This window comes from Erythrolamprus reginae, chromosome 2, assembly GCF_031021105.1.
Source record: "Erythrolamprus reginae isolate rEryReg1 chromosome 2, rEryReg1.hap1, whole genome shotgun sequence".
NCBI lineage: Eukaryota > Metazoa > Chordata > Lepidosauria > Squamata > Dipsadidae > Erythrolamprus > Erythrolamprus reginae.
In genome coordinates this window covers 121,156,315-121,176,047 of record NC_091951.1, presented here as the reverse complement: position 1 = coordinate 121,176,047, position 19,733 = coordinate 121,156,315, and the positions used below count along the sequence as shown (strand labels likewise).

At 40.3% G+C, this 19,733-nt stretch overlaps 1 protein-coding gene across 2 annotated transcripts in view; it reads left to right on the top strand.

Moving 5' to 3' along the window:
- The first annotated feature begins 619 nt into the window (after positions 1-619).
- The window catches only part of LOC139160902 (PRELI domain-containing protein 2-like), a 73,951-nt gene continuing 54,837 nt past the window's right edge, over positions 620-19,733 (top strand). The window contains exons 1-3 of one of the 2 annotated variants that reach the window (XM_070739354.1): positions 620-1,044; positions 4,552-4,779; positions 13,493-16,753. In XM_070739354.1, coding sequence (XP_070595455.1) covers positions 706-1,044; positions 4,552-4,779; positions 13,493-13,669 — 744 coding nt within the window. In that variant the 5' untranslated portion in view covers positions 620-705 and the 3' untranslated portion in view covers positions 13,670-16,753. Of the gene's footprint in view, positions 1,045-4,551; positions 4,780-13,492; positions 16,754-19,733 lie in introns of those variants that run through there. The other variant, XM_070739353.1, reaches the window with a different exon arrangement.

The following is a 19,733-nucleotide window of genomic DNA, read 5'->3' as shown; positions in this document are numbered from 1 at the left end:
CACTCCCATTTTTAAATCCTGGCTCTCAGTTTTGGTAGCCCTCTCATCTTACATCCTGGACATTGATGGGGGAAAAATTGAAGTAAATTATAAATTAAATCACTATTCTTCCCCTTTTACTGAGCTATAATGAAGTCCATAATAATTTAGGATTTGATCCTGTTGCATCTAAAGGCACTTAATTACTCATTTATAAAGCTGAAGAGGATTATGTGTAGCAATGAATTGTTTAGTGCTGATTTTTATTCTTTTAACACATTTCTATCTGCTGTTTTAAATCATTTTACAAGCAGTGCACAGTTTAGCCACTAAATGAAAGCTAAAAGTGTGGTAGAATAAATTGTGTGCCCACCTGCATGCGTATTTCCTTTTCCTTTAGCTATAAATCCTCTTTATATGTTATCCTTTACAATACTATACAAAATTACAGTATATATATAAGTCTAGGCCTCAGTCCCCTGAGTAAATTCCTCTTTCTGTTTCTTTGCAGCAATGATTTCTCTGTGTGACACTCTATCAATGTTTAATCTCGAGGTGTCCTTTTAAGCCGTAATGTGAGAGGGCCCATAGAGCTTTTGAATTATATATTGCCTATCTCTTTTTATTTATTTATTTATCTTTGTCTCTGCGTTTGCTCATTTAGATGCCTTAGAAACTATTGTTGCTGGACAAATTCCTGGGAATTTCTTTGAAAAACCAACCGCTATGGATGAGTTCCAGAAGAAATCCAACCAAAAGCATGATACAAGATCCCGGAAAGTAAGATTCAAAGTCTCCTCAGCCTACAGTGGTCGAGTCTTAAAACAAATGTATGAAGATGGGCAAGAGCTTGAAATCCCAGCTGAAGACTACTCTCATAATTATCAATCCTGGAATTTTGAACCCCGAAATAATTTATTGGGGATTAGAGAAAACCCAGATCGCAGTTTTTATCCATCGGCTAAGCTGAATGCCCAGAAGATCAGTGTCTTCAGAGAAGGAAACAAATACACTCTCACAAGTAACTCTTCCCTTCTAAATGACGACAAGGCTGATGATCCTATGGTAAGTAATGTAATGAAATTTAGTAAAATATAATAAAACATTCATTTGGTAACATTTGTAAATAACATTTAGCCTTGTTTAGCAAGACATTATTTTAATGAAATATTAATCATTTGCTTCCGCTATATATTCTTTTAATATTAATAGAAGTGTGGTGGCTCATGAGGTTAGGGTTATTGTTGATGATTGTCAGGCTCACATTTGAGATCCAGTTGCTGCTGTGGATGAGGTGAGCTCCTGTCACACACTCCAGCTCCTGCTGACCCCACAGTTTGAAAGAGTAGAGATATGGCTACTACTTCATCAGGCAACTTAACGAGGGCATGAAAGAAGTCTCCATCTGGGCCTCTGTTGGGCAACAGTCTTGTCACCATTCAATCCTTTCAACCTAGAAGCACTTTGCTGCTTCTGACACAAATGTATTAGTAGTTATATATTCCAGCTAACTTTACAGAATGTTTCAAGCTAGCATAAATTCAGAAGTCTAAGCAGAAAATAGTAGATTATGTAATGGGGAAGTTCCATATCCCAGTGAATGAATTTCTACTTTACATGTCAAAGATCACCTACTTCATTTTTACATTGTTAGTTAAAAGGATTAAAGTACAAGCAATTTAAATTGAAGACTTTTGCTTGGGTTCTGGAGAGCTGTTGACTATCAAAGTATGCCATGTATGGTCTTATTTCAAATTTGTAGGATCTGTTCTACTATCCTGCTGTACTTTTTTTTTAATAACAGACATTAAGCCTATCAGAGCTCGGTGAAAATATAGATATCAATATAAAAATAATTAGTTTTTGAATGCTAGAGCTGTAGAGTGTTCAAAGTCCTACATCACATAAATCAACTTCTGGTTTCTCTTCACCCCGCCTTTTTTCATTTCAGCAGAGTAGAGTAGATGAAAGAGGTAGGCTGGCAAGGATTTTATTGGTCCTATAGGTAAATGATTAGCTGAAAGAATGTCACTCCATTGCAACTCTCCAGAGAACCTGCTAGTAAAGCCAGATCTATTTTCTCCGACTCTCTGGAGGAGATAATAGGGTTACAAATGGATAAATAGCCTAACCTCCTGTAAAGTAGCTTCTCAAATTCTTACTGCTGAACTGGCAATTCTTTGAAGATATGTGGATGATTTACAATTACTGTATAGGGTTTGGAATTTAGTAGGGTAATTAGCACCTACACAGGTCCCTAGAATTTGATTCTGATCATTCTCTCAAATATTTGTATATTTCAGCATAGTATTTCAGTATCTATTCAGTTTGAAACCGGCAATGCTTCTGATCAAAATGCATCTACTGGCTGTATGAGGCGGTCCAAAACCTTCTTTTTATTCTCAGAATGCAAAAAAAAAGAAAAGAAAAGAACATAAACTCTTAAGAGATTTCATCTCTGTTGAATGGGATTCTTCATTCTAGTTCTGAAATTATGAAATCTTGGTAACTGCTCAGTAGTGGTGGTAGCAATTCATTTAAAATTAGAAATAGGACAATTAGAACTAATATATAATGCCTTAAAAAGTTAAATAGTTCTGGATGCCATTTGCAAGCACTTTCTATTGCAAGAAACAGAAACCGCTGCATTAAAATTCACCTGCTAAGTATGCCTGTTGAAATAATAAAAGTATAGAAGCCCACAATGAGTTCTGAAGAAATAGAATGCAATGATTTACAAGCATTTTATTGAATCATATTACTTATTAGGAAAACTAACACCCATGCAGGACATAGACAGGAATGGAGAACTATTTTTACCTTGAAATTGGCATTTCCTCATTGTGAACTTGTTAGGGTTGCATATCAGTAACCAGCAAGGGTTAGGAGTTGGCTAGATATTGGAATACAAAGTAGGTGTGGGTGAACCCACAGTGTGAAAGTCTTCAGCTCTGTTTCTCAGATGAGAAGCAGCTTCTTTAGCTTCTTGGATGAGAAGTGAAACATCTTCAAAGAAAAAATAGAAAGCCCAGTTGCTTCTTGAAAAAAGCACCTTTGGGACAACCATGATCTGGATGACTGAGAATTAGTGATGGGTGAACCGAACTCGCACAATTTGGGTCTGTACCGAATTTTGCGGTGTTCGGTATACCAAACCCGAACCAATTTTTTTTTTAAAGTCCATGCCGAAGTTTGGGTTCGGTTCCGGCAACGTGGCGAAGCGGAGGACCGATGGACAGCCTTCTTCTTACCTGAAGCTATGCGGTCTCCAGACATCAAGGTAAACGAAAGGCTGGGATTGGCCATGTACCTTGCTGACCACTCATTGGCCAGCAGTATGCATGGCTTGGATTGGTTCCCAAGGACACCTGACCTGCCTCTATAAAAGGCAGCCCCTTGCTGTCCAGCCCCATTGTAAGAGAAACAAGCTAGGGAGGGAAAGCCTGTGTTAGTTATACTGAGAGGGAGAGATAGATTAGCTTTCACTTTGTTTCTGTTGCAAAGAAAGAGAGACATCAAAGACTCTTCATACAAGTTGAAGAGACAACAAAACTTTGGTGAGCAAGGCATCCAGCCAGGTCAGGGCAGGGCTGCAGAAGAAAAAAAGCTGTCTGCTATACTTCCACTTTAAAATGTTTAAACAATTTTTTCCTTTCATTCATTTTGTCTACAAATGCATTTTTGGGAATAACAATATTACTTTGTGGGTATTTTTCCACTTATTTTCTCCAATCATACAGGATTGCTGTGCAAAATCTGGTGGGTGGCTGCTGTTGCATCCTCCTGCTACTCTGTGTCCGCCTGTTCACCCTCTTGCAAATTTAATTTGTGGGCAACCACAGGGCTGCCTTCCGCGGCTCTATTTTTAAAAAGTTCGGAGTTCGGTTCGGGTTCGGTGACATCACCCGAATTTTTTGCAAAGTTCGCCGGAATCCGAACTTCATTGGGTTCACCCATTACTACTGAGAATCTCCACAGACACAGTGTGAAAAGTCACTGTTTGTCCTATATTGGAGCACCTTTCCTTCTAACACCCTCCCTCCTTCCTTCCTTCCCTCTCTCCCTTTATAATATATATCAGTTGATTAAGCAGTAAGCAATGAGAAGACCTGCCATTATTCAGCTGATTTGCAAATGTAATAGGTAAATGACGCAGGTATCTTTCTCTATGTAATGAAAATGAATGAACCTTATGAATTCCATTATCAAGGCCATCCTGCACCTTGGCACCGGAACTTCTGACTAAGCAGTTTCCACTTATCATTTGAGGAGGTCAGGCTTTTAATTCAATTTGGGGAGAAGCCTGGTAGGCTGGACATGTTGGAGCTTTCTTTGGACTTGCCAATTTAGTTCTTGTTTCATAAAGAGGTATCTAATAGACACTAAATAGAAAATGACTCTCATTCATTGCAAACATACAAGATTTTCAAATCACTGTGAGGAATTTCCTCTTGACTTTACTGGGTAATGAAAGAAAGTAAACTTCTCAGTACTAAGTATGGATTGAAGTTCATTAAAAAATCCATTCTTTTTTTAAAAAAATAAACATCTACCTTTACCATTCTATTTCAGCATCCCCGCATTTTAGATTTTGGGAGGATTATAATCTATACCAGTAATCTAAAAATAATCCGGACACCACTGAGTAAAAAAGAGCTAATACAAAGAATCATGCAAAATGAAGGTGTTGATGATTGCTCCTTCATGAACTCTGAAGAAAGAGGAGGAAGTAGCAGCATTCAAAGCAATGGAAACATAAATAGTGATGAAACTGAATCAGGCCACAACCAACATGTTTGGGTAAGACAAATGATTTCTTTCTGGATATGTCCAGAATCTCAGGTGTTATTCCATCAACATTTCTTGTTTAAAAGTTTGATATCTAGATATTTGGAAGTAAAAGAGAATTGGGGGAAGGGGGGTATTGCATACACATAAATTGCAGTAAAAGAAAACCTACAACATTAAAGAAGAGCTGGGAGCTTTTAGAGCATTAAGGAATGTTGATGAGAGTTTTGCTAGCATAGATAAGAAATTCTAGGTCAAAGGAACTCACCCCATTATCACTCCATAATTATCTCCAAGTTAATTCACCAGAATTAATAAACATGAAGATAACACTTCATATGATGTATAAACTAGTTTGTCATGTTTTTCATCAATGTCACCTGTTTTGTTAACTACAACCAAAATGTTTTGAAATATCTGAACTTAGTCAATGCTGAGAACAGAGAAACCAGCGCTATAACTTTTCCAAGTATGGTATTGCTGAAGCTCTTCTCAGTAAGCCATTTCTACTCATCCAGATGGCAAGGCATGTCCTTGTCAAATCATTGCGTTAACACACACACACAGAGAGACAGACACACACACATAGAGTCTGTGTTTAATATGCACAAACAACACAAATACCAGTAACTTTTGGCACAAGTATATAAGAGATCCAATTTATTGCATATATTATGTGCCCTCATGTTTGTCTCTTTTTCAGTATTTTTTCTCCAATTGTCAGGAAGAAAGGAATAGTTCTCTTGCATGAAATGATTGCTTCTTTTCTTTTGATTCTATGCATTCACTGGAGTGAGGTCAGGTTATTCACTCCAAGGTTGACAACAAGGTATTTCTGATTCCTTTAGATGAAAAGTGCGGAACATCAACAGGGATAATTATTTTAAAATTACACATGATCCAAATGTTGTTAAATCTTCCAGTCTTATGTTACAAGTAGAGTGATACCTTGTCTTACGATCTTAATTGGTTCCAGGACGAGGTTCGTAAGGTGAAAAGTTCATAAGATGAAACAATGTTTCCCATAGGAATCAATGGAAAAGTGATTAATGCATGCAAGCCCAAAATTCACCCCTTTTGCCAGCCAAAGCACCCATTTTTGCAATGCTGCGATTTCGCTGAGGCTTCCCTTGCTGGGAAACCCCACCTCCGGACTTCCGTTGCCAGCGAAGTGCCCGTTTTTGTGATGCTGGGATTCCCCTGCAGCATCGCAAAAACATGGAGATCTGGAGGTGGGGTTTCCCATGGAGGGGAGCCTCGGGGGAATCCCAGCAGTGCAAAAATGGGCTCTTTGCTGGCAATGGAAGGTCTGGAGGTGGGATTTCCCAACAAGGGGAGCGTTCGCCTGGCAACAGAAGTCTGGAGGTGGGGCATCCCAGTGGCAGCGGTGTGTTCATAAGGTGAAAATAGTTCAGAAGAAGAGGCAATTTTTTTTTCATATTTTGAAAATTCGTATGACGAGGGGTTCGTAAGACGAGGTATCATTGTACAGTGGTACCTCTACTTAAGAACACATCTACTTAAGAACTTTTCTAGATAAGAACTGGGTGTTCAAGATTTTTTTGCCTCTACTTAAGAACTATTTTCTACTTAAGGACCTGAGCCTGGAAAAATTTCAAAGGAAATTTGAGAGCCGCACGAAGGCCTGGCCAGCTTCCTGCCATTCTCCTTTTAATCCTGGCCATCTGGGCTGCCAGAGGAGCCTTTTGGTGGCACTTAAGGAAGGTTTGGCAGTCCAGAGCGAACGAAGCATTTTCCTTTCTCTGGGTGCTTGGACAGGGAATAAACATCTGCCAGCGCCCAGAGAAAAGAAATGCTCCTTTTGCTCTGGGCAGCCAAGGAGTCACCAGAGCGAAGGAAACGCACCGGCTACAAAGCAAGCAAGTGAGAGGAGAGGGGAGCCCTTCAGCATAGGAAGGAAGGAAGAGGCAGCAGGAATTTTGGGGCCCCATACAGCCTAAGTTTCTGCCCCCCCCCGCCATTTTAAAACAATTTTAAGTCGCCAAGCCACTCCATCCCCCGGGGATCATTTCCCGCTTCACGCCAAGCGAGGCGGTCCCATAGGCCAGTGTTTCCCAACCTTGGCAACTTGAAGATATCTGGACTTCAACTCCCAGAATTTTCCAGCCAGCAAACGCTGGCTGGGGAATTCTGGGAGTTGAAGTCCAGATATCTTCAAGTTGTCAAGGTTGGGAAGCACTGCCATAGACTGTTTCAGGAACTGGGTTAAGCCGATTGTGTGGACTCGTCCAGGAGAAAGAAAGAAGCGGGAGCGGCGAGGGAAAGAAAGATCCTCCTGGCATCGGTCAGGCGGAGCGAGGCTTATTTACGGCTCCTTGCCACTTCTCCCTTCTTGGAAGAGGCCTTGTTGACAAAACCATGTGCTTTCTTGCGAGGGGAGAGGGGAGGGGGATCCCACACCCGGCAGCCACCGGCAAGGAGCTGGAAAGGACGAGGGGTGAAAAAAAGCAGGGTACCAGCAGTCGGGCAGGTGTCTTGAGGGGGCACTCTCATCTGGAAGGAAGGGAAGAAAGGCGACGGCGAGCTATGAAGGAAGGAGGAAGGAAGGAAGGAAGGAATGGTAAAAGGGGCGATCAAGAGAGGAATGGGTGAATGAATGGACAGAGGGTGGGAAGGAAGGAAGGAAAGAGGGAAGGGACAGGAACAGAGGAAGGGTGCAAAGGAAGCAAGGAAAGATGTGAAAGGGGAGAGTAAGAGAGGAAGGAGTGAAAGAAGGGAGTGAGGGAGGAAAGAAGGGAGGAAGGAGAAGGAAAGCAAGAAATGGAGGGAGGGAAGGAAAGAAAGAAAGAAAGAAAGAAAGAAAGAAAGGGGGAAGGGACAGGAACAGAGGAAGGAAGGAAACTTATGAAAGGGGAGAGTAAGAGAGGAAGGACTGAAGGAAGGGAGGGAGGGAAGAAGGTAGGAAGGAGAAAGAAAAGAAGAAATAGAGGAAGGGAAGGTAAAAGAGAGAAAGAAAAAGAGCAAGAAAGAGAAAGAAAGAGAATGAAAGAGAAATAAAGAGAGGGGGAATGAAAGAAATGGAAGGAGGGAAGGAAGGAGAGAAAGAAAGAGAAAGAAAGAAAGAAAGCAAGAGAAAGAAAAAAGAATGAAAGAGCAAGAGAGCAAGAAAGAAAAAGAAACGAAAGAAAGAAAGAAGGAAAGAAAGAGAAAAGAAAGAAAGAGAATGAAAGAAATAAAAACAGAGAAGGGGAATGAAAGAAATGGAAGGAGGGAAGGAAGGAGAGAAAGAAAGAAAGAAAGCAAGAGAAAGAAAAAAGAATGAAAGAGCAAGAGAGCAAGAAAGGAAGAAAGAAAGAAAGAAAGAAAGAAAGAAAGGCAACTCCAAAGAAAGGCTCACTGAGCATGAAAAGAGAGACCGGGATCTCCACTTGCCTCCCCCTCGCGCCTCGCCCTTCCCACCCGGCCGCCCGCATGCGCTTACCTGCTCCCAGTGCCAGCAGCAGGAATTCGAGTGAGTAAGCCCAAAAGAAGCCATTGGCTCCGGGTGGTGTTCATGCCCCCCCGAACCCCCGGCCCAGCACCTCTGGAGGCTGAAAGGCGTGGCTCTCTTGCCCTCGAGTCACAATCCTCGGGGGGACACAAGGCCGGCGGAGAAGCCGGCCAGGCTCAGCCGTCTCCCGGCTTCCCCAATTCCACTTCCCCAGCAGCGCGGCTTGGCTTCCGGAGGGCCGAGCTCTTTCCGCGGCTGCCATCGGGGCTCCCTGCCTGTCTGCCGGCCTCCCTGCCTTCTTTCCTCCTGGGGATGGGAAGAAGGTGCAGGCCGCGGTCGGAGAAGCTCCGCAGAGGCAGAGTTCGTCGCAATCGGGGTTGGAGAGTTTTTGGTGGGCGCGCCCCCCCCATTATTCAATTTTTCCAGGGCCCTGACGCCACTCCCAGTAGTACCGGTCTATCGGTGGCCCTGTCCAGTGTATAGGAGGCAGTGTATGGAAGGCAGCCTTACGCTGGGTGTATTGGAGGCGCATGCTCCTCCTTGCCACCTCCCTCATTTTTTTTTAGCCTTAAAGTTTTTTTTCATTCCCCTCACCTCACCTTCTTCCTTCGGCAATGACTGTCCTCCTCCTCTTCTTCCTTCCATCCAAATTTTATTTCTTTCCTAATGGGTTTGCACTCATTATTTGCTTTTACATTGATTCCTATGGGAAAAATTGCTTCTACTTAAGAACATTTCTACTTAGGAACCTGATTATGGAACAAATTAAGTTCTTAAGTAGAGGTACCACTGTATGTGGCATATTTCTCCTGTGTGATGGTGTCTAATAGTGAAGGCACCAGCCTAGAAACCAGGAGACTGTGAGTTCTAGTCCTTTTATTTTAGCCATGAAAGCCAGCTGGATAACTTTGAGGCAGTCACCCTCTCTCAGCCTTACTCATAGGATTGTTGTGGGGAAAATAAGAGGAGGAAAAAGTATTAAGTAAGCTTGAGTTGATTAAAAACAACAACAATAAAGCCAGGATAAAACTAAATAAATAAGACTCCTGTGGGACGCTGAAAATTAGACTGCTGGACTTCCACAAGATACAACTATTGGTATTTGCCAGTATTTTAATCACTGAAATCACTGGAAAGAAATATGGCATTTCCTTAGATATTGTTCCAATCTTTTACAAACATTTTAAAGCTTAAGAAAAGAATGGGGACACTGACAAAATCTACATTTTTGTAGGTTTGAATAAATGATCATTTAGCAAGCAAGCAAGCAAACAAACAAATAAACAAAAAGCATTGGAAACATTCTACATAGGTAATTGAGGGGGGCTTGTAATAAATACCACATTTTTCAGAGTATAAGATGTACCTTTTTACCCCAAAAAAGATACAACGAATGTAACTCCACCCAGCCACCCCCACCCTTTGGTCTCTGCCTTCCAGCAATTTACTTCCTTGCAGCAAGCAGCCCAGGGCCTGATTAGCACAAGCTACCCTCAGCTGATAGACAGAAACTGCAGGCAACCCCACTTGCTAAAATGAAAGTGAAACTAAAGCTGCACCAAGGCAAATGGCTGGCAGGGAGAGGCAAGGCAGAATTTTATTTTCCTGTCAAATCAGACTGTGCTGAAACTGGCTGTTTGTTGTTTGCTGCAAGGAGGTAAATCAATAAATACAAATGCCTATAGAATATTCAAATTATTAGACTTATTTTTTAAAGACTGCTTTATTATAGTTCTAGACAACTTAACAAAATGAAGAAGCTTTTTTAATATAAATGCTACTGCATCTTCTTTTAAATAGTAGAGAATAATTATACTTTCAGAAAACCACATCAATTTTAGCAGGATCTATAAAAGTATAATCTGAAATGTAGCAGTGTCCTGTTTAATATTAAGAAAAAGCAGATGAGTTAAACCCTGACTTGGAATAGATCTATTTAAATAATTGGGATGAGTTAGTGAGACTAAATTTAACCCTGCTGTTCTGTTCGGGTCGTATGTGACCCGAAACCAAGTTTGAGTCCCTGTAAAACATTTTCCCTGCATATCTGAAACTTGAAATTCCATGAGTTTTCATCATTTCAGGGGTTCTCTCTATGAGAATTTTTTTTGGGGGGTGGGGGGTTTCTTTCTTGCTGAAAAAAAAAACCTCCCTAATGTTATGTTCCCGGGTCTATTTGACCCGGACTGCAAATTGATCATTTTAGGTACTTATATTTGGTCTTTTTGAAAGCTTTTTTCACCTGGAAACAGGTTTGAACATTTCTGCACACAATGATATGAAAATTGAAATGAAAAAAGTAAATCTTATTGGTTTATTTCGTGGATATAATGCATGCCCCCCCGTTTTTGTGAATTTTTGTCAATTTTTCCAGTTCAATTTTTTCAATTTTTCCAGTTCAATTTTCATATCATTATGTTCAGAAATGTTCAAGCTACCAATCCCACACCAACTTTAGTAAAATAGAATGGATTTTGCTAGCAAAACTATCCATAAAGTGAAGACTATTTCAAAAAAACGGAGGGGCATGCATTTCATCAACAAAATAAACCAATATGCATCAATTTTTCCAGTTCAATTTTCATATCATTATGTTCAGAAATGTTCAAGCTACCAATCCCACACCAACTTTAATAAAATAGAATGGATTTTGCAAGCAAAACTATCCATAAATTGAAAAAATTCACAAAAACGGGGGGGCATGCAATATATCCGCAAAATAAACCAATAAGATTTACTTTTTTCATTTCAATTTTCATATCATTGTGTGCAGAAATGTTCAGACTACTTTCCAAGTGAAAAAAGTTTTCAAATTGACCAAACATAAGCACTTGAAATGAAGAGTTTTTGGTCCGGGTCGTATGTGACCCGAACATAACATTAGGAAGTTTTTTCGAACAGAACAGCAGGGTTAAGAAAACATGCTGACATTAATATTCTGCCATAATGTACATTTCTCCAATTCTTTGCTATTTCTGTGGGTCAGGCACACATGCACAGAAATACACAGCAAACAGTGTATATCATCAGTGTTATCCGCTGGGAGGCAAATTGCTGGGAGACAGGCAGATTTGTTTTTTCTTTGTTTTCCTCCCCCAAAACTAAGGTGTGCCTTATACTCTGGTGCATCTTATAGTCTGAAAAATACAAAAAGTCCTTCTATCATTATTAGCATGATAAGCCTCAAATATAAGGTTTCCACCATGTGCAGGAAGGTTACAAGGACAAAATTTAGACAGGCTCCTGCTGGTGATAAAGAAAATTAATTCTTGACTATCATCTAATTTAATCTGACTTTTGCAACCCGGATATAGTAACCCTAATTTTCAGCCACAAATCAAAATACAATTATCTTCTTTTTCCTTGTTTTTTTTAACACAGCATGATGTGCATTTCCCTGGTTTATTTTACATCATAAAGCTGCACATACTGCACATATCTTCTGCGAAAGTGAACAATTGCTTCACAATTCACCTACTGGTGAAATGATTGCTAATAGACACAGATACCTAATATCTCTAAACCATGAAAGTACATGAAGATTGAGATAGAAGATAATAAATAAATTATGATAAATAAAAAATAAATTATCTCTGAGACCGCCTTCTGCCGCACGAATCCCAGCATCCGGTGAGGTCCCGCAGAGTTGGTCTCCTCAGGGTCCCATCAACCAAACAATGCCGGTTGGTGGGACCTGGGGAAGAGCCTTCTCTGTGGGGTCCACAGAACGGCCCTCTGGAATCAGCTCCCCCTGGAGATTCGCACTGCCCCCACCCTCCTTGCCTTCCGAAAGTATAAAAACTCATCTTTGTTGCCAGTAATTAGATCTTCCCCCTGACCTACGAATGTTTTTACTGTAAGTTATTGGGTGAATGTTAATGAATGTTTTCTTAAAATGTTTTAGAATTTTTTAAAAAATTTAATTGGATTTATTGTACTGTTAGGTTTACTATATATGCTGTAAGCCACCCCGAGTCCTTGTAGAGGGGCGGCATACAAATCCAATATAAGTAAAGTAAAGTAAAAAGTAAAGTAAAGTAAAGTAAAGTAAAGTAAAGTAAAAGTAAAAGTAAAAGTAAATACATGTATTATGGCTTTGGAAAGGATCCTAGAGGTCATCTAGATCTGTTGATCTATCCATTGTTTGGAGACTTCCCAGGGAAAGAAAACTAATAAGACCATTATGTTTCACAAACATCAAGGAAAGTTCTGTTGGATTTACAGTGTGAACTATGATCCTATGTCAGCTCCAGTAGGCATGTGCGCATTGGCCAGCTGATTTTCGGCCTTGGGGAAGCTGTTTTCACCTTCCCCATTCCATTTTTCCGAACTTCCAGTTTGCCCATTGGATCATTTTTCATACTCCAGATACTTCACTGTACACTGTACACTGAGAGAATATGCACCAAAGACAAATTCCTTGTGTGTCCAATCACACTTGGCCAATAAAGAATTCTACTACTTCAAGAAAGGGTGAAAAACAGCCCAATGAGGGGGTGCATGCAGGGGATATGTGCATACAGTGAAGTGTGCGTGTGTGGGGTTGTGTGTTGGCACGCACATGCACTAGCTCATGCACACACTCCCGTTTTTGGAATGCAAGAAGAAAAGGTTTGCCATCATTGCCTTATACCATTTCAGATAAATGAATGTCCAGTCTCTTTTTGAAAGCCTCCAGTGATGGATTAGTCACAACTTCTGAAGACAAGTTGTTCCATTGATTGATTGCTCTTTATTCATCAGTTGTTTCATTTTTAAAAAACACTGAAGAATTGAAGCAACTGGGTGCAACAAAAGGTTTCAAGCTGTCTCCCTTCCCTACCCTCAGCAGCCAAATCCAAACTATGTTGGAATAACATTTAAAATTCTGGATGAAAACAATGCAAATCTTATAATATGCTTATTTTGCCAAGGAAAAAATTACCTTGGAGAACTTTTCCTGCCACTTGTTTTTCTTCTTGATAAAGCACGTAAGATCAATTTTTTAAACTACTAATTCTGTGGGCGTGGCTTGGTGGGCGTGGCAGGGGAAGTGTACTGCAAAATCCCCATTCCTTCCTCATTCCCGGATGGAAGGATATTGCAAAATCTCCATTCCCATCCCACTCTAGGGCCAGCCAAAGGTGATATTTACTGGGTCTCCAAACTGCTTAAAATTTATGCTACCAGTTCTCCAGAACCTGTCAGAACCTGCTGGATTTCACCCCTGGAATAATAAATGTTTGTGTGTACCAATATGAAGGAAAATGGTTTAATCAAGCCTTTCTATTTCAGGAAGGTGACGAGGATAACAGCTGCTCACAGTGTAAAGGATCAGGCTCTGCCCCATGTGCTGTGTGTCATGGAAGCAAGTTTTCAATGTTGGCTAATCGGTTTAAAGAGTCATACAGAGCTCTGCGATGCCCTGCCTGTAATGAAAATGGGCAGCAGCCTTGCCGGATTTGTGTTTAGTGAATCTTATCTATTCTTTAATGTTTCTTGATTTACTTTCCTTAGAATAGAACAGACCCCATCAAATAGTCTATGCCCATCCATCTTCTTTAGCTAGGAAGCCATCTTTTTATGCCTGGTTGTTAAAGAGTCTATCGATTGCCAGCCTTTCCACTGAATTAAAAGAGCTGCTACATGTTTCAAGACAGCTTTTTTCTGATTTCACTTGAGTGAAAGTAAAACCTCACTCATACAGTAATATAAAGGTCATATAAAAAGATTTAACTTTGGCTAGCTTGTGGTCTAGGTTCTGATGTCCAGACCCAGCTCAGACTCCATCCTAATAGAAGAAACAACCAGGAGTACCAAAACACGAGAAGAAAACAAGTGACAGAGATAACGGGACAATTTTAATAACCTCTGGATTAAAAAGTATTTTTAGAGTCAGGCAACTTTACTAAATCTAATCTAATCTAATCTAATAATAAATACATAAATAAAAAACTGCATGCCTACCTTTTAGTAAATTATCCATCTAAAGAATCTTGAGGTTATCCAAACTATTTGCAAGTTAAAGTTTCCAGGGCTCCTTAAGTATTTATAATTTCTTGTATCCCTTGGCAGAATAAAAGTTGTTGTTTAGGAGCTTGCTAAAATAGAAATGAGAATTGGGTGTAGTGATTAAGACATCAAGATAGAAACCAGGAGACTGAATTTTAGTCCTGCCTTTGGCACAAACTCTTGGGTGAACTTGGTCCAGTACTTTGTCTAAGTTTTAGTAAGGAGGTAATGGCAAACCAGTTCTGGGGAAAAAAAAACCTTTGCCAGAAAAATGCAGGGACTTGTCCAGCTAATCTCTAAGAACTGGATGTGATTAGATGAAAGAAGAAAAAAAAAGATGCATCAATTGTTAACATTACCTGAAAAACAAAATGATATTGCTATTGCTATTGGAACTCTGACAATAGATGGTACAAGGTAACAAAGGGATTTAAAAAAAAAATCTGCTTCTTGTCTGACTTCCAGTGATTGTACAAAACTGCATTGCAGATGTAACAGCTCTTATTTAAATCCATGTTTAGGTATGACTTCCATTAGAAAGTTCTTAGCTCATAAAAAATTGTCAGATACTATTTATTTACACTTTTAGCTGGCTGATTAAATATCATGCTGTATTTAACTTACATGAGCAATTTCATTTTGCAACATGTTTTGCAATTAGTTGTACATGCATTCCTCTATTGGTCCATCAAATCTGGATCACTTCAAATGGAATACTTTTTAACGTGCTTTATGTAGAGAACCATTTTACTTCTGTTACTCGATTTAGGCAGCCCATATTTCTAGACATTACTAGGAGAAAAGAAGGAAGACAACAACAATCAACATACTAAAACATTTGGAAAAATATATATTTGTCCCTTTCTTCAAAGGGAAACTATAACTGAAGTTAATGGGGAGCGTCGCCTCTCCCAGGATTTGTGGTTAACAAATGGAACTCATGTTCCTTAAAAAGAATTCCCCCATGTAATTTCTAAAACATGAATTCTGATTAGCTCAGATGAAGAAGCAGTGTTAAATATTTAACGTGTACTGTGGGGGAAACTAGAACTATTGCTAATAAGCAGGACTGTACGGTGATTTGGATTTGAAAGGGAAAAGGTATTTCGGAGCCGAGATGTACATGTAGCACCTCTTGGTATATCCTTGAATCCCACTGCTGTAACATAGGCTTCTTTATAAAATTGGAAACAAGGGCTATGAATGTTCACTTTCTTTCCAAATTATCCTCTCCTCTTCAAATCTAAATTGCTACAAAGTTCAGCACATAAGAAACAAATTTAGGTTGGGCTTTGGGGTTTTTTGGGGGAGCAGGGGAAGGCCTTAAATTTCACTTTATTTTCTATGCTGGCTTTGCTTGAATACAAGATCTAAGGACTTGATGGACTAAAAGATTCCTTATACATTTCATCTTCTGGAAAAATAGGTAATTGAGATAAAAATGTTACATGATTAAAAAGAAAAGCTGAATTGCCATATTTTTCGATGTATAAGACGCGCCTTACTTCAAAAAAGTGCTTTAAAAATTGGGTGCGTCTTACACATCGAATATTGCCAAGGTGGGACGGGAGGCAGTGGTGGTGGCAACTGCTGAGGTGGCTCCGGTGGCTTCCCTTCGAGGAAAAACAGCACCGGAAATGTCACATCCACGCCCTAAGCTGCCACCTAATCTGAGGAGGTCAGCGAACAGGCCCTGTAGGTGCTGCTGCTCCTGGAAGGGAAGCTGCCTCCACCGGGACCGGCTAACTTGGGCAGCCCTGATTGTCCGGTGGGAGCATCAGCCCCCACCTCAATCTTCCGCCTTCGAAGGCACCTTTGGAGGGCATGGCAGAGGGAGGCTGCCTCAGCCGGGGAGAGGCAGCATCTGACTGGCCCATGCCACAGACGCTCGCCCGGCTCAGCTGAGGCAACTTTGCTCCAGGCGCTTTTGGACCTACCCGCCTCTGCCTTAGCTGAGCTGGGCGACTGGCTATGGCAGGGGTTGGTCAGGTGCCACATCTCCCCAGCTGAGGCAGCCTCCCTCCGAGCACCCTTCACTGTCTGCCACGCCCTCGGAGGTGGCAGGCAACCCCTGCATTTCCATCTTGTGGGTCCTTTTAGCAGCGACTGAAAACAGAGCCATTGGGCGGAGCCCAGCCAGAGAGAGAGATTGAAGAAACCTGGAGCGTGGAGCACAGGAGAGGAATCGATCCTGCTCAGCCGGCTTTTACAGTGAGAACTGGTAGGGAGGAATGCCCGCTGCCGGGAGATGAGGTGGGGCATGGCGACAACTACACAGAAGCAGGCGGGTGTCCCATCGGCGCTCTGCACCCAGTGGGCTTTCAGAGGAAGCCTGCTGGGCTGCCCTGATTGTCCCGTGGGAGGGCCTCAGCTCCATCCTGGCTTGGGAGAAGCCTGACTGATGGAGGAATTCTGGGAGTTGAAGTCCACTAGTCTTAACGTTGTCAAGTTTGAAGACCCTTGCACTGCTAACCCCTAACTCAGGGGTCTTCAAACTTGATAGCTTTAAGACTAGTGGACTTCAACTCCTAGAATTCCTTTGAAGACCCCTGAGTTAGAGATTAGGAGTGCAAGGGTCTTCAAACCTGGCAAGATTAAGGCTTGTGGACTTCAACTCCCATTCCTAAAATAGCATAACCAGTGGAGGAATTCTGGGAATTGAAGTCCACTAGTCTTAAAGCTATCAAGTTTGAAGACCCCTGAGTTAGGGGTTAGGAGTGCAAGGGTCTTCAAACCTGGCAAGATTAAGGCTTGTGGACTTCAACTCTCATTCCTAAGATAGCATGACTGGTGGAGAAATTCTGGGAGTTGAAGTCCACAAGTCTTGAAGTTGTCAAGTTTGTAGTTTGTAAAAAGTGTACATGGTTTTAAAAAGTATACATGGTTGTAAAAAGTATTCTGCTACACTGGTATTTTATTAAACAATATAATACTACACCATTTGGTTCATAATACTTTTTTCCTTGCTTTCCTCCTCTAAAATCTTGGTGCATCTTATACACTGGTGTGTCTTATACACCAAAAATATGGTATTCACTTTAATGCTATCAATTTGGATATGCTAGCATGCATCTTATTCAGATAAACTCAACTGACCTTTAAATATATAACAATAAGCAACTGCTTTGAATTTTAATAAACACAGGGAATGTATGTCAAAGGAAGGATTTTACTTGAAAAAGTTTGGCAGATTTTGCTTTTGAATTGTTTAAGTGTATCAGCTTCCCCTTACTACTAAAGACATAAGAACAATCCTCCAAGAATTTCTGTGGGGATCCATGAAAAAATATTTTAAATGGACTTCATTGTAAAAAAAAAAAATACTTTGGAAGCGTTTGTGTGGAATCTGCTAACACATCCCTTTGTCAAAAATGGGACATCTTTATGATTTTTTATTTATTAAAGTTTTTTTTAAACAGGCAATTTATTTATTAAAGGGGTAATTTGGTGATGGGTTAGGATGAGGAATTAAGGCTACTTTTGCTAAATTTACAAAGAAAAATGAAAAGTAAATGATTGAGATATTATGCTCCTATCCTGAGACAAAAACCTGATCTCTGCCATGAACTGAACCCTTTATAAATTGAATCAGGTCCATGTTATTATGATGGCCATGAATTCTTAAGCAGCTTGATTCTGAAGGCAGATTTTGCTTTGGAAAACTGTTATTACTGTTACATCTACTCCTAGTCTTAGAAAAAAGTATATATACATTGATCATACTGTATTCTAACCATTCAAATGGGATTATGAAGCGTATAGTATTAATCAATAATGGTTTAATAGAATTATTTAGATGTAACAGCAAAGAAATTTCAACATGATCAGAATTGTTGTTAGGCTGTTTGGCTGAGATTCTACAAGCTGACCAAAGCACAAAGGCATTCACATGGCCTCCATATTTTTACATGGGATTGTTCATCATGTATATTCAGAACAACACAATTTTTCTTCTCCAAAGGTACATGTTCATCCACAGATCCCTATTTATACATTACATTTGGGTGTTCCTAATTAACTTCTCATTCAGATATATTGCTTGCTATCCATTAAATTCTTTTCTATAATTGGATTCTTCCATATATTAGTCATGTATTATTTCAAAATTTTAGAGTTATTGTTAACGGCAAGTATTCTGAGCAGAGTCAGGTTACAAGCGGTGTGCCACAAGGGTCTGTTCTGGGTCCTATTCTTTTTAATATGTTTGTGAGTGACATAGGGGAAGGTTTGGTAGGGAAGGTTTGCCTATTTGCCGATGACTCTAAAGTGTGCAATAGGGTTGATATTCCTGGAGGCGTCTGTAATATGGTAAATGATTTAGCTTTACTAGATAAATTGTCAAAGCAATGGAAACTGCAGTTTAATGTTTCCAAATGTAAAATAATGCACTTGGGGAAAAGGAATCCTCAATCTGAGTATTGTATTGGCAGTTCTGTGTTAGCAAATACTTCAGAAGAAAAGGATTTAGGGGTAGTGATTTCTGACAGTCTCAAAATGGGTGAACAGTGCAGTCAGGTGGTAGGGAAAGCAAGTAGGATGCTTGGCTGCATAGCTAGAGGTATAACAAGCAGGAAGAGGGAGATTGTGATCCCCTTATAAAGAGCGCTGGTGAGACCACATTTGGAATACTGTGTTCAGTTCTGGAGACCTCACCTACAAAAAGATATTGACAAAATTGAATGGGTCCAAAGACGGGCTACAAGAATGGTGGAAGGTCTTAAGCATAAAACGTATCAGGAAAGACTTAATGAACTCAATCTGTATAGTCTGGAGGACAGAAGGAAAAGGGGGGACATGATCGAAACATTTAAATATATTAAAGGGTTAAATAAGGTCCAGGAGGAAAGTGTTTTTAATAGGAAAGTGAACACAAGAACAAGGGACACAATCTGAAGTTAGTTGGGGGAAAGATCAAAAGCAACATGAGGAAATATTATTTTACTGAAAGAGTAGTAGATCCTTGGAACAAACTTCCAGCAGACGTGGTAGATAAATCCACAATAACTGAATTTAAATATGCCTGGGATAAACATATATCCATCCTAAGATAAAATACAGAAAATAGTATAAGGGCAGACTAGATGGACCAGGAGGTCTTTTTCTGCCATCAGACTTCTATGTTTCTATTGTTGAATGTATTCATTAGAAATTCATGTCAGATGTGGTGTGGTAATTTGACACTGAGTGTCATTTATCACATAAAAATAATTAAATTACAAATTGTGTGAATGTGACTAATTTTGGGGGGATTTCCTGTATTTCCTGTTTGTCTATCTTATTTAATAGCCACAGCTAAGCAGCATCAAACTTGATTTCATTGAGGGCCACGTCAGGGTTGTGCTGAGTGAAGGGCTCCCCGTCGCCAGTGCGCTCCCGGTGATGGGCGTGTACATGCGGGAATCCAGCATGTGCACAGGGGCATGAGATTCGGCTTCTGCACATGCACAGGAAGTGAAATCTCCCATGAGGATACTCGTGCGTGTGAGATTTCACCAATTATTGGCGATTTCTTTGCTTCTGCGCA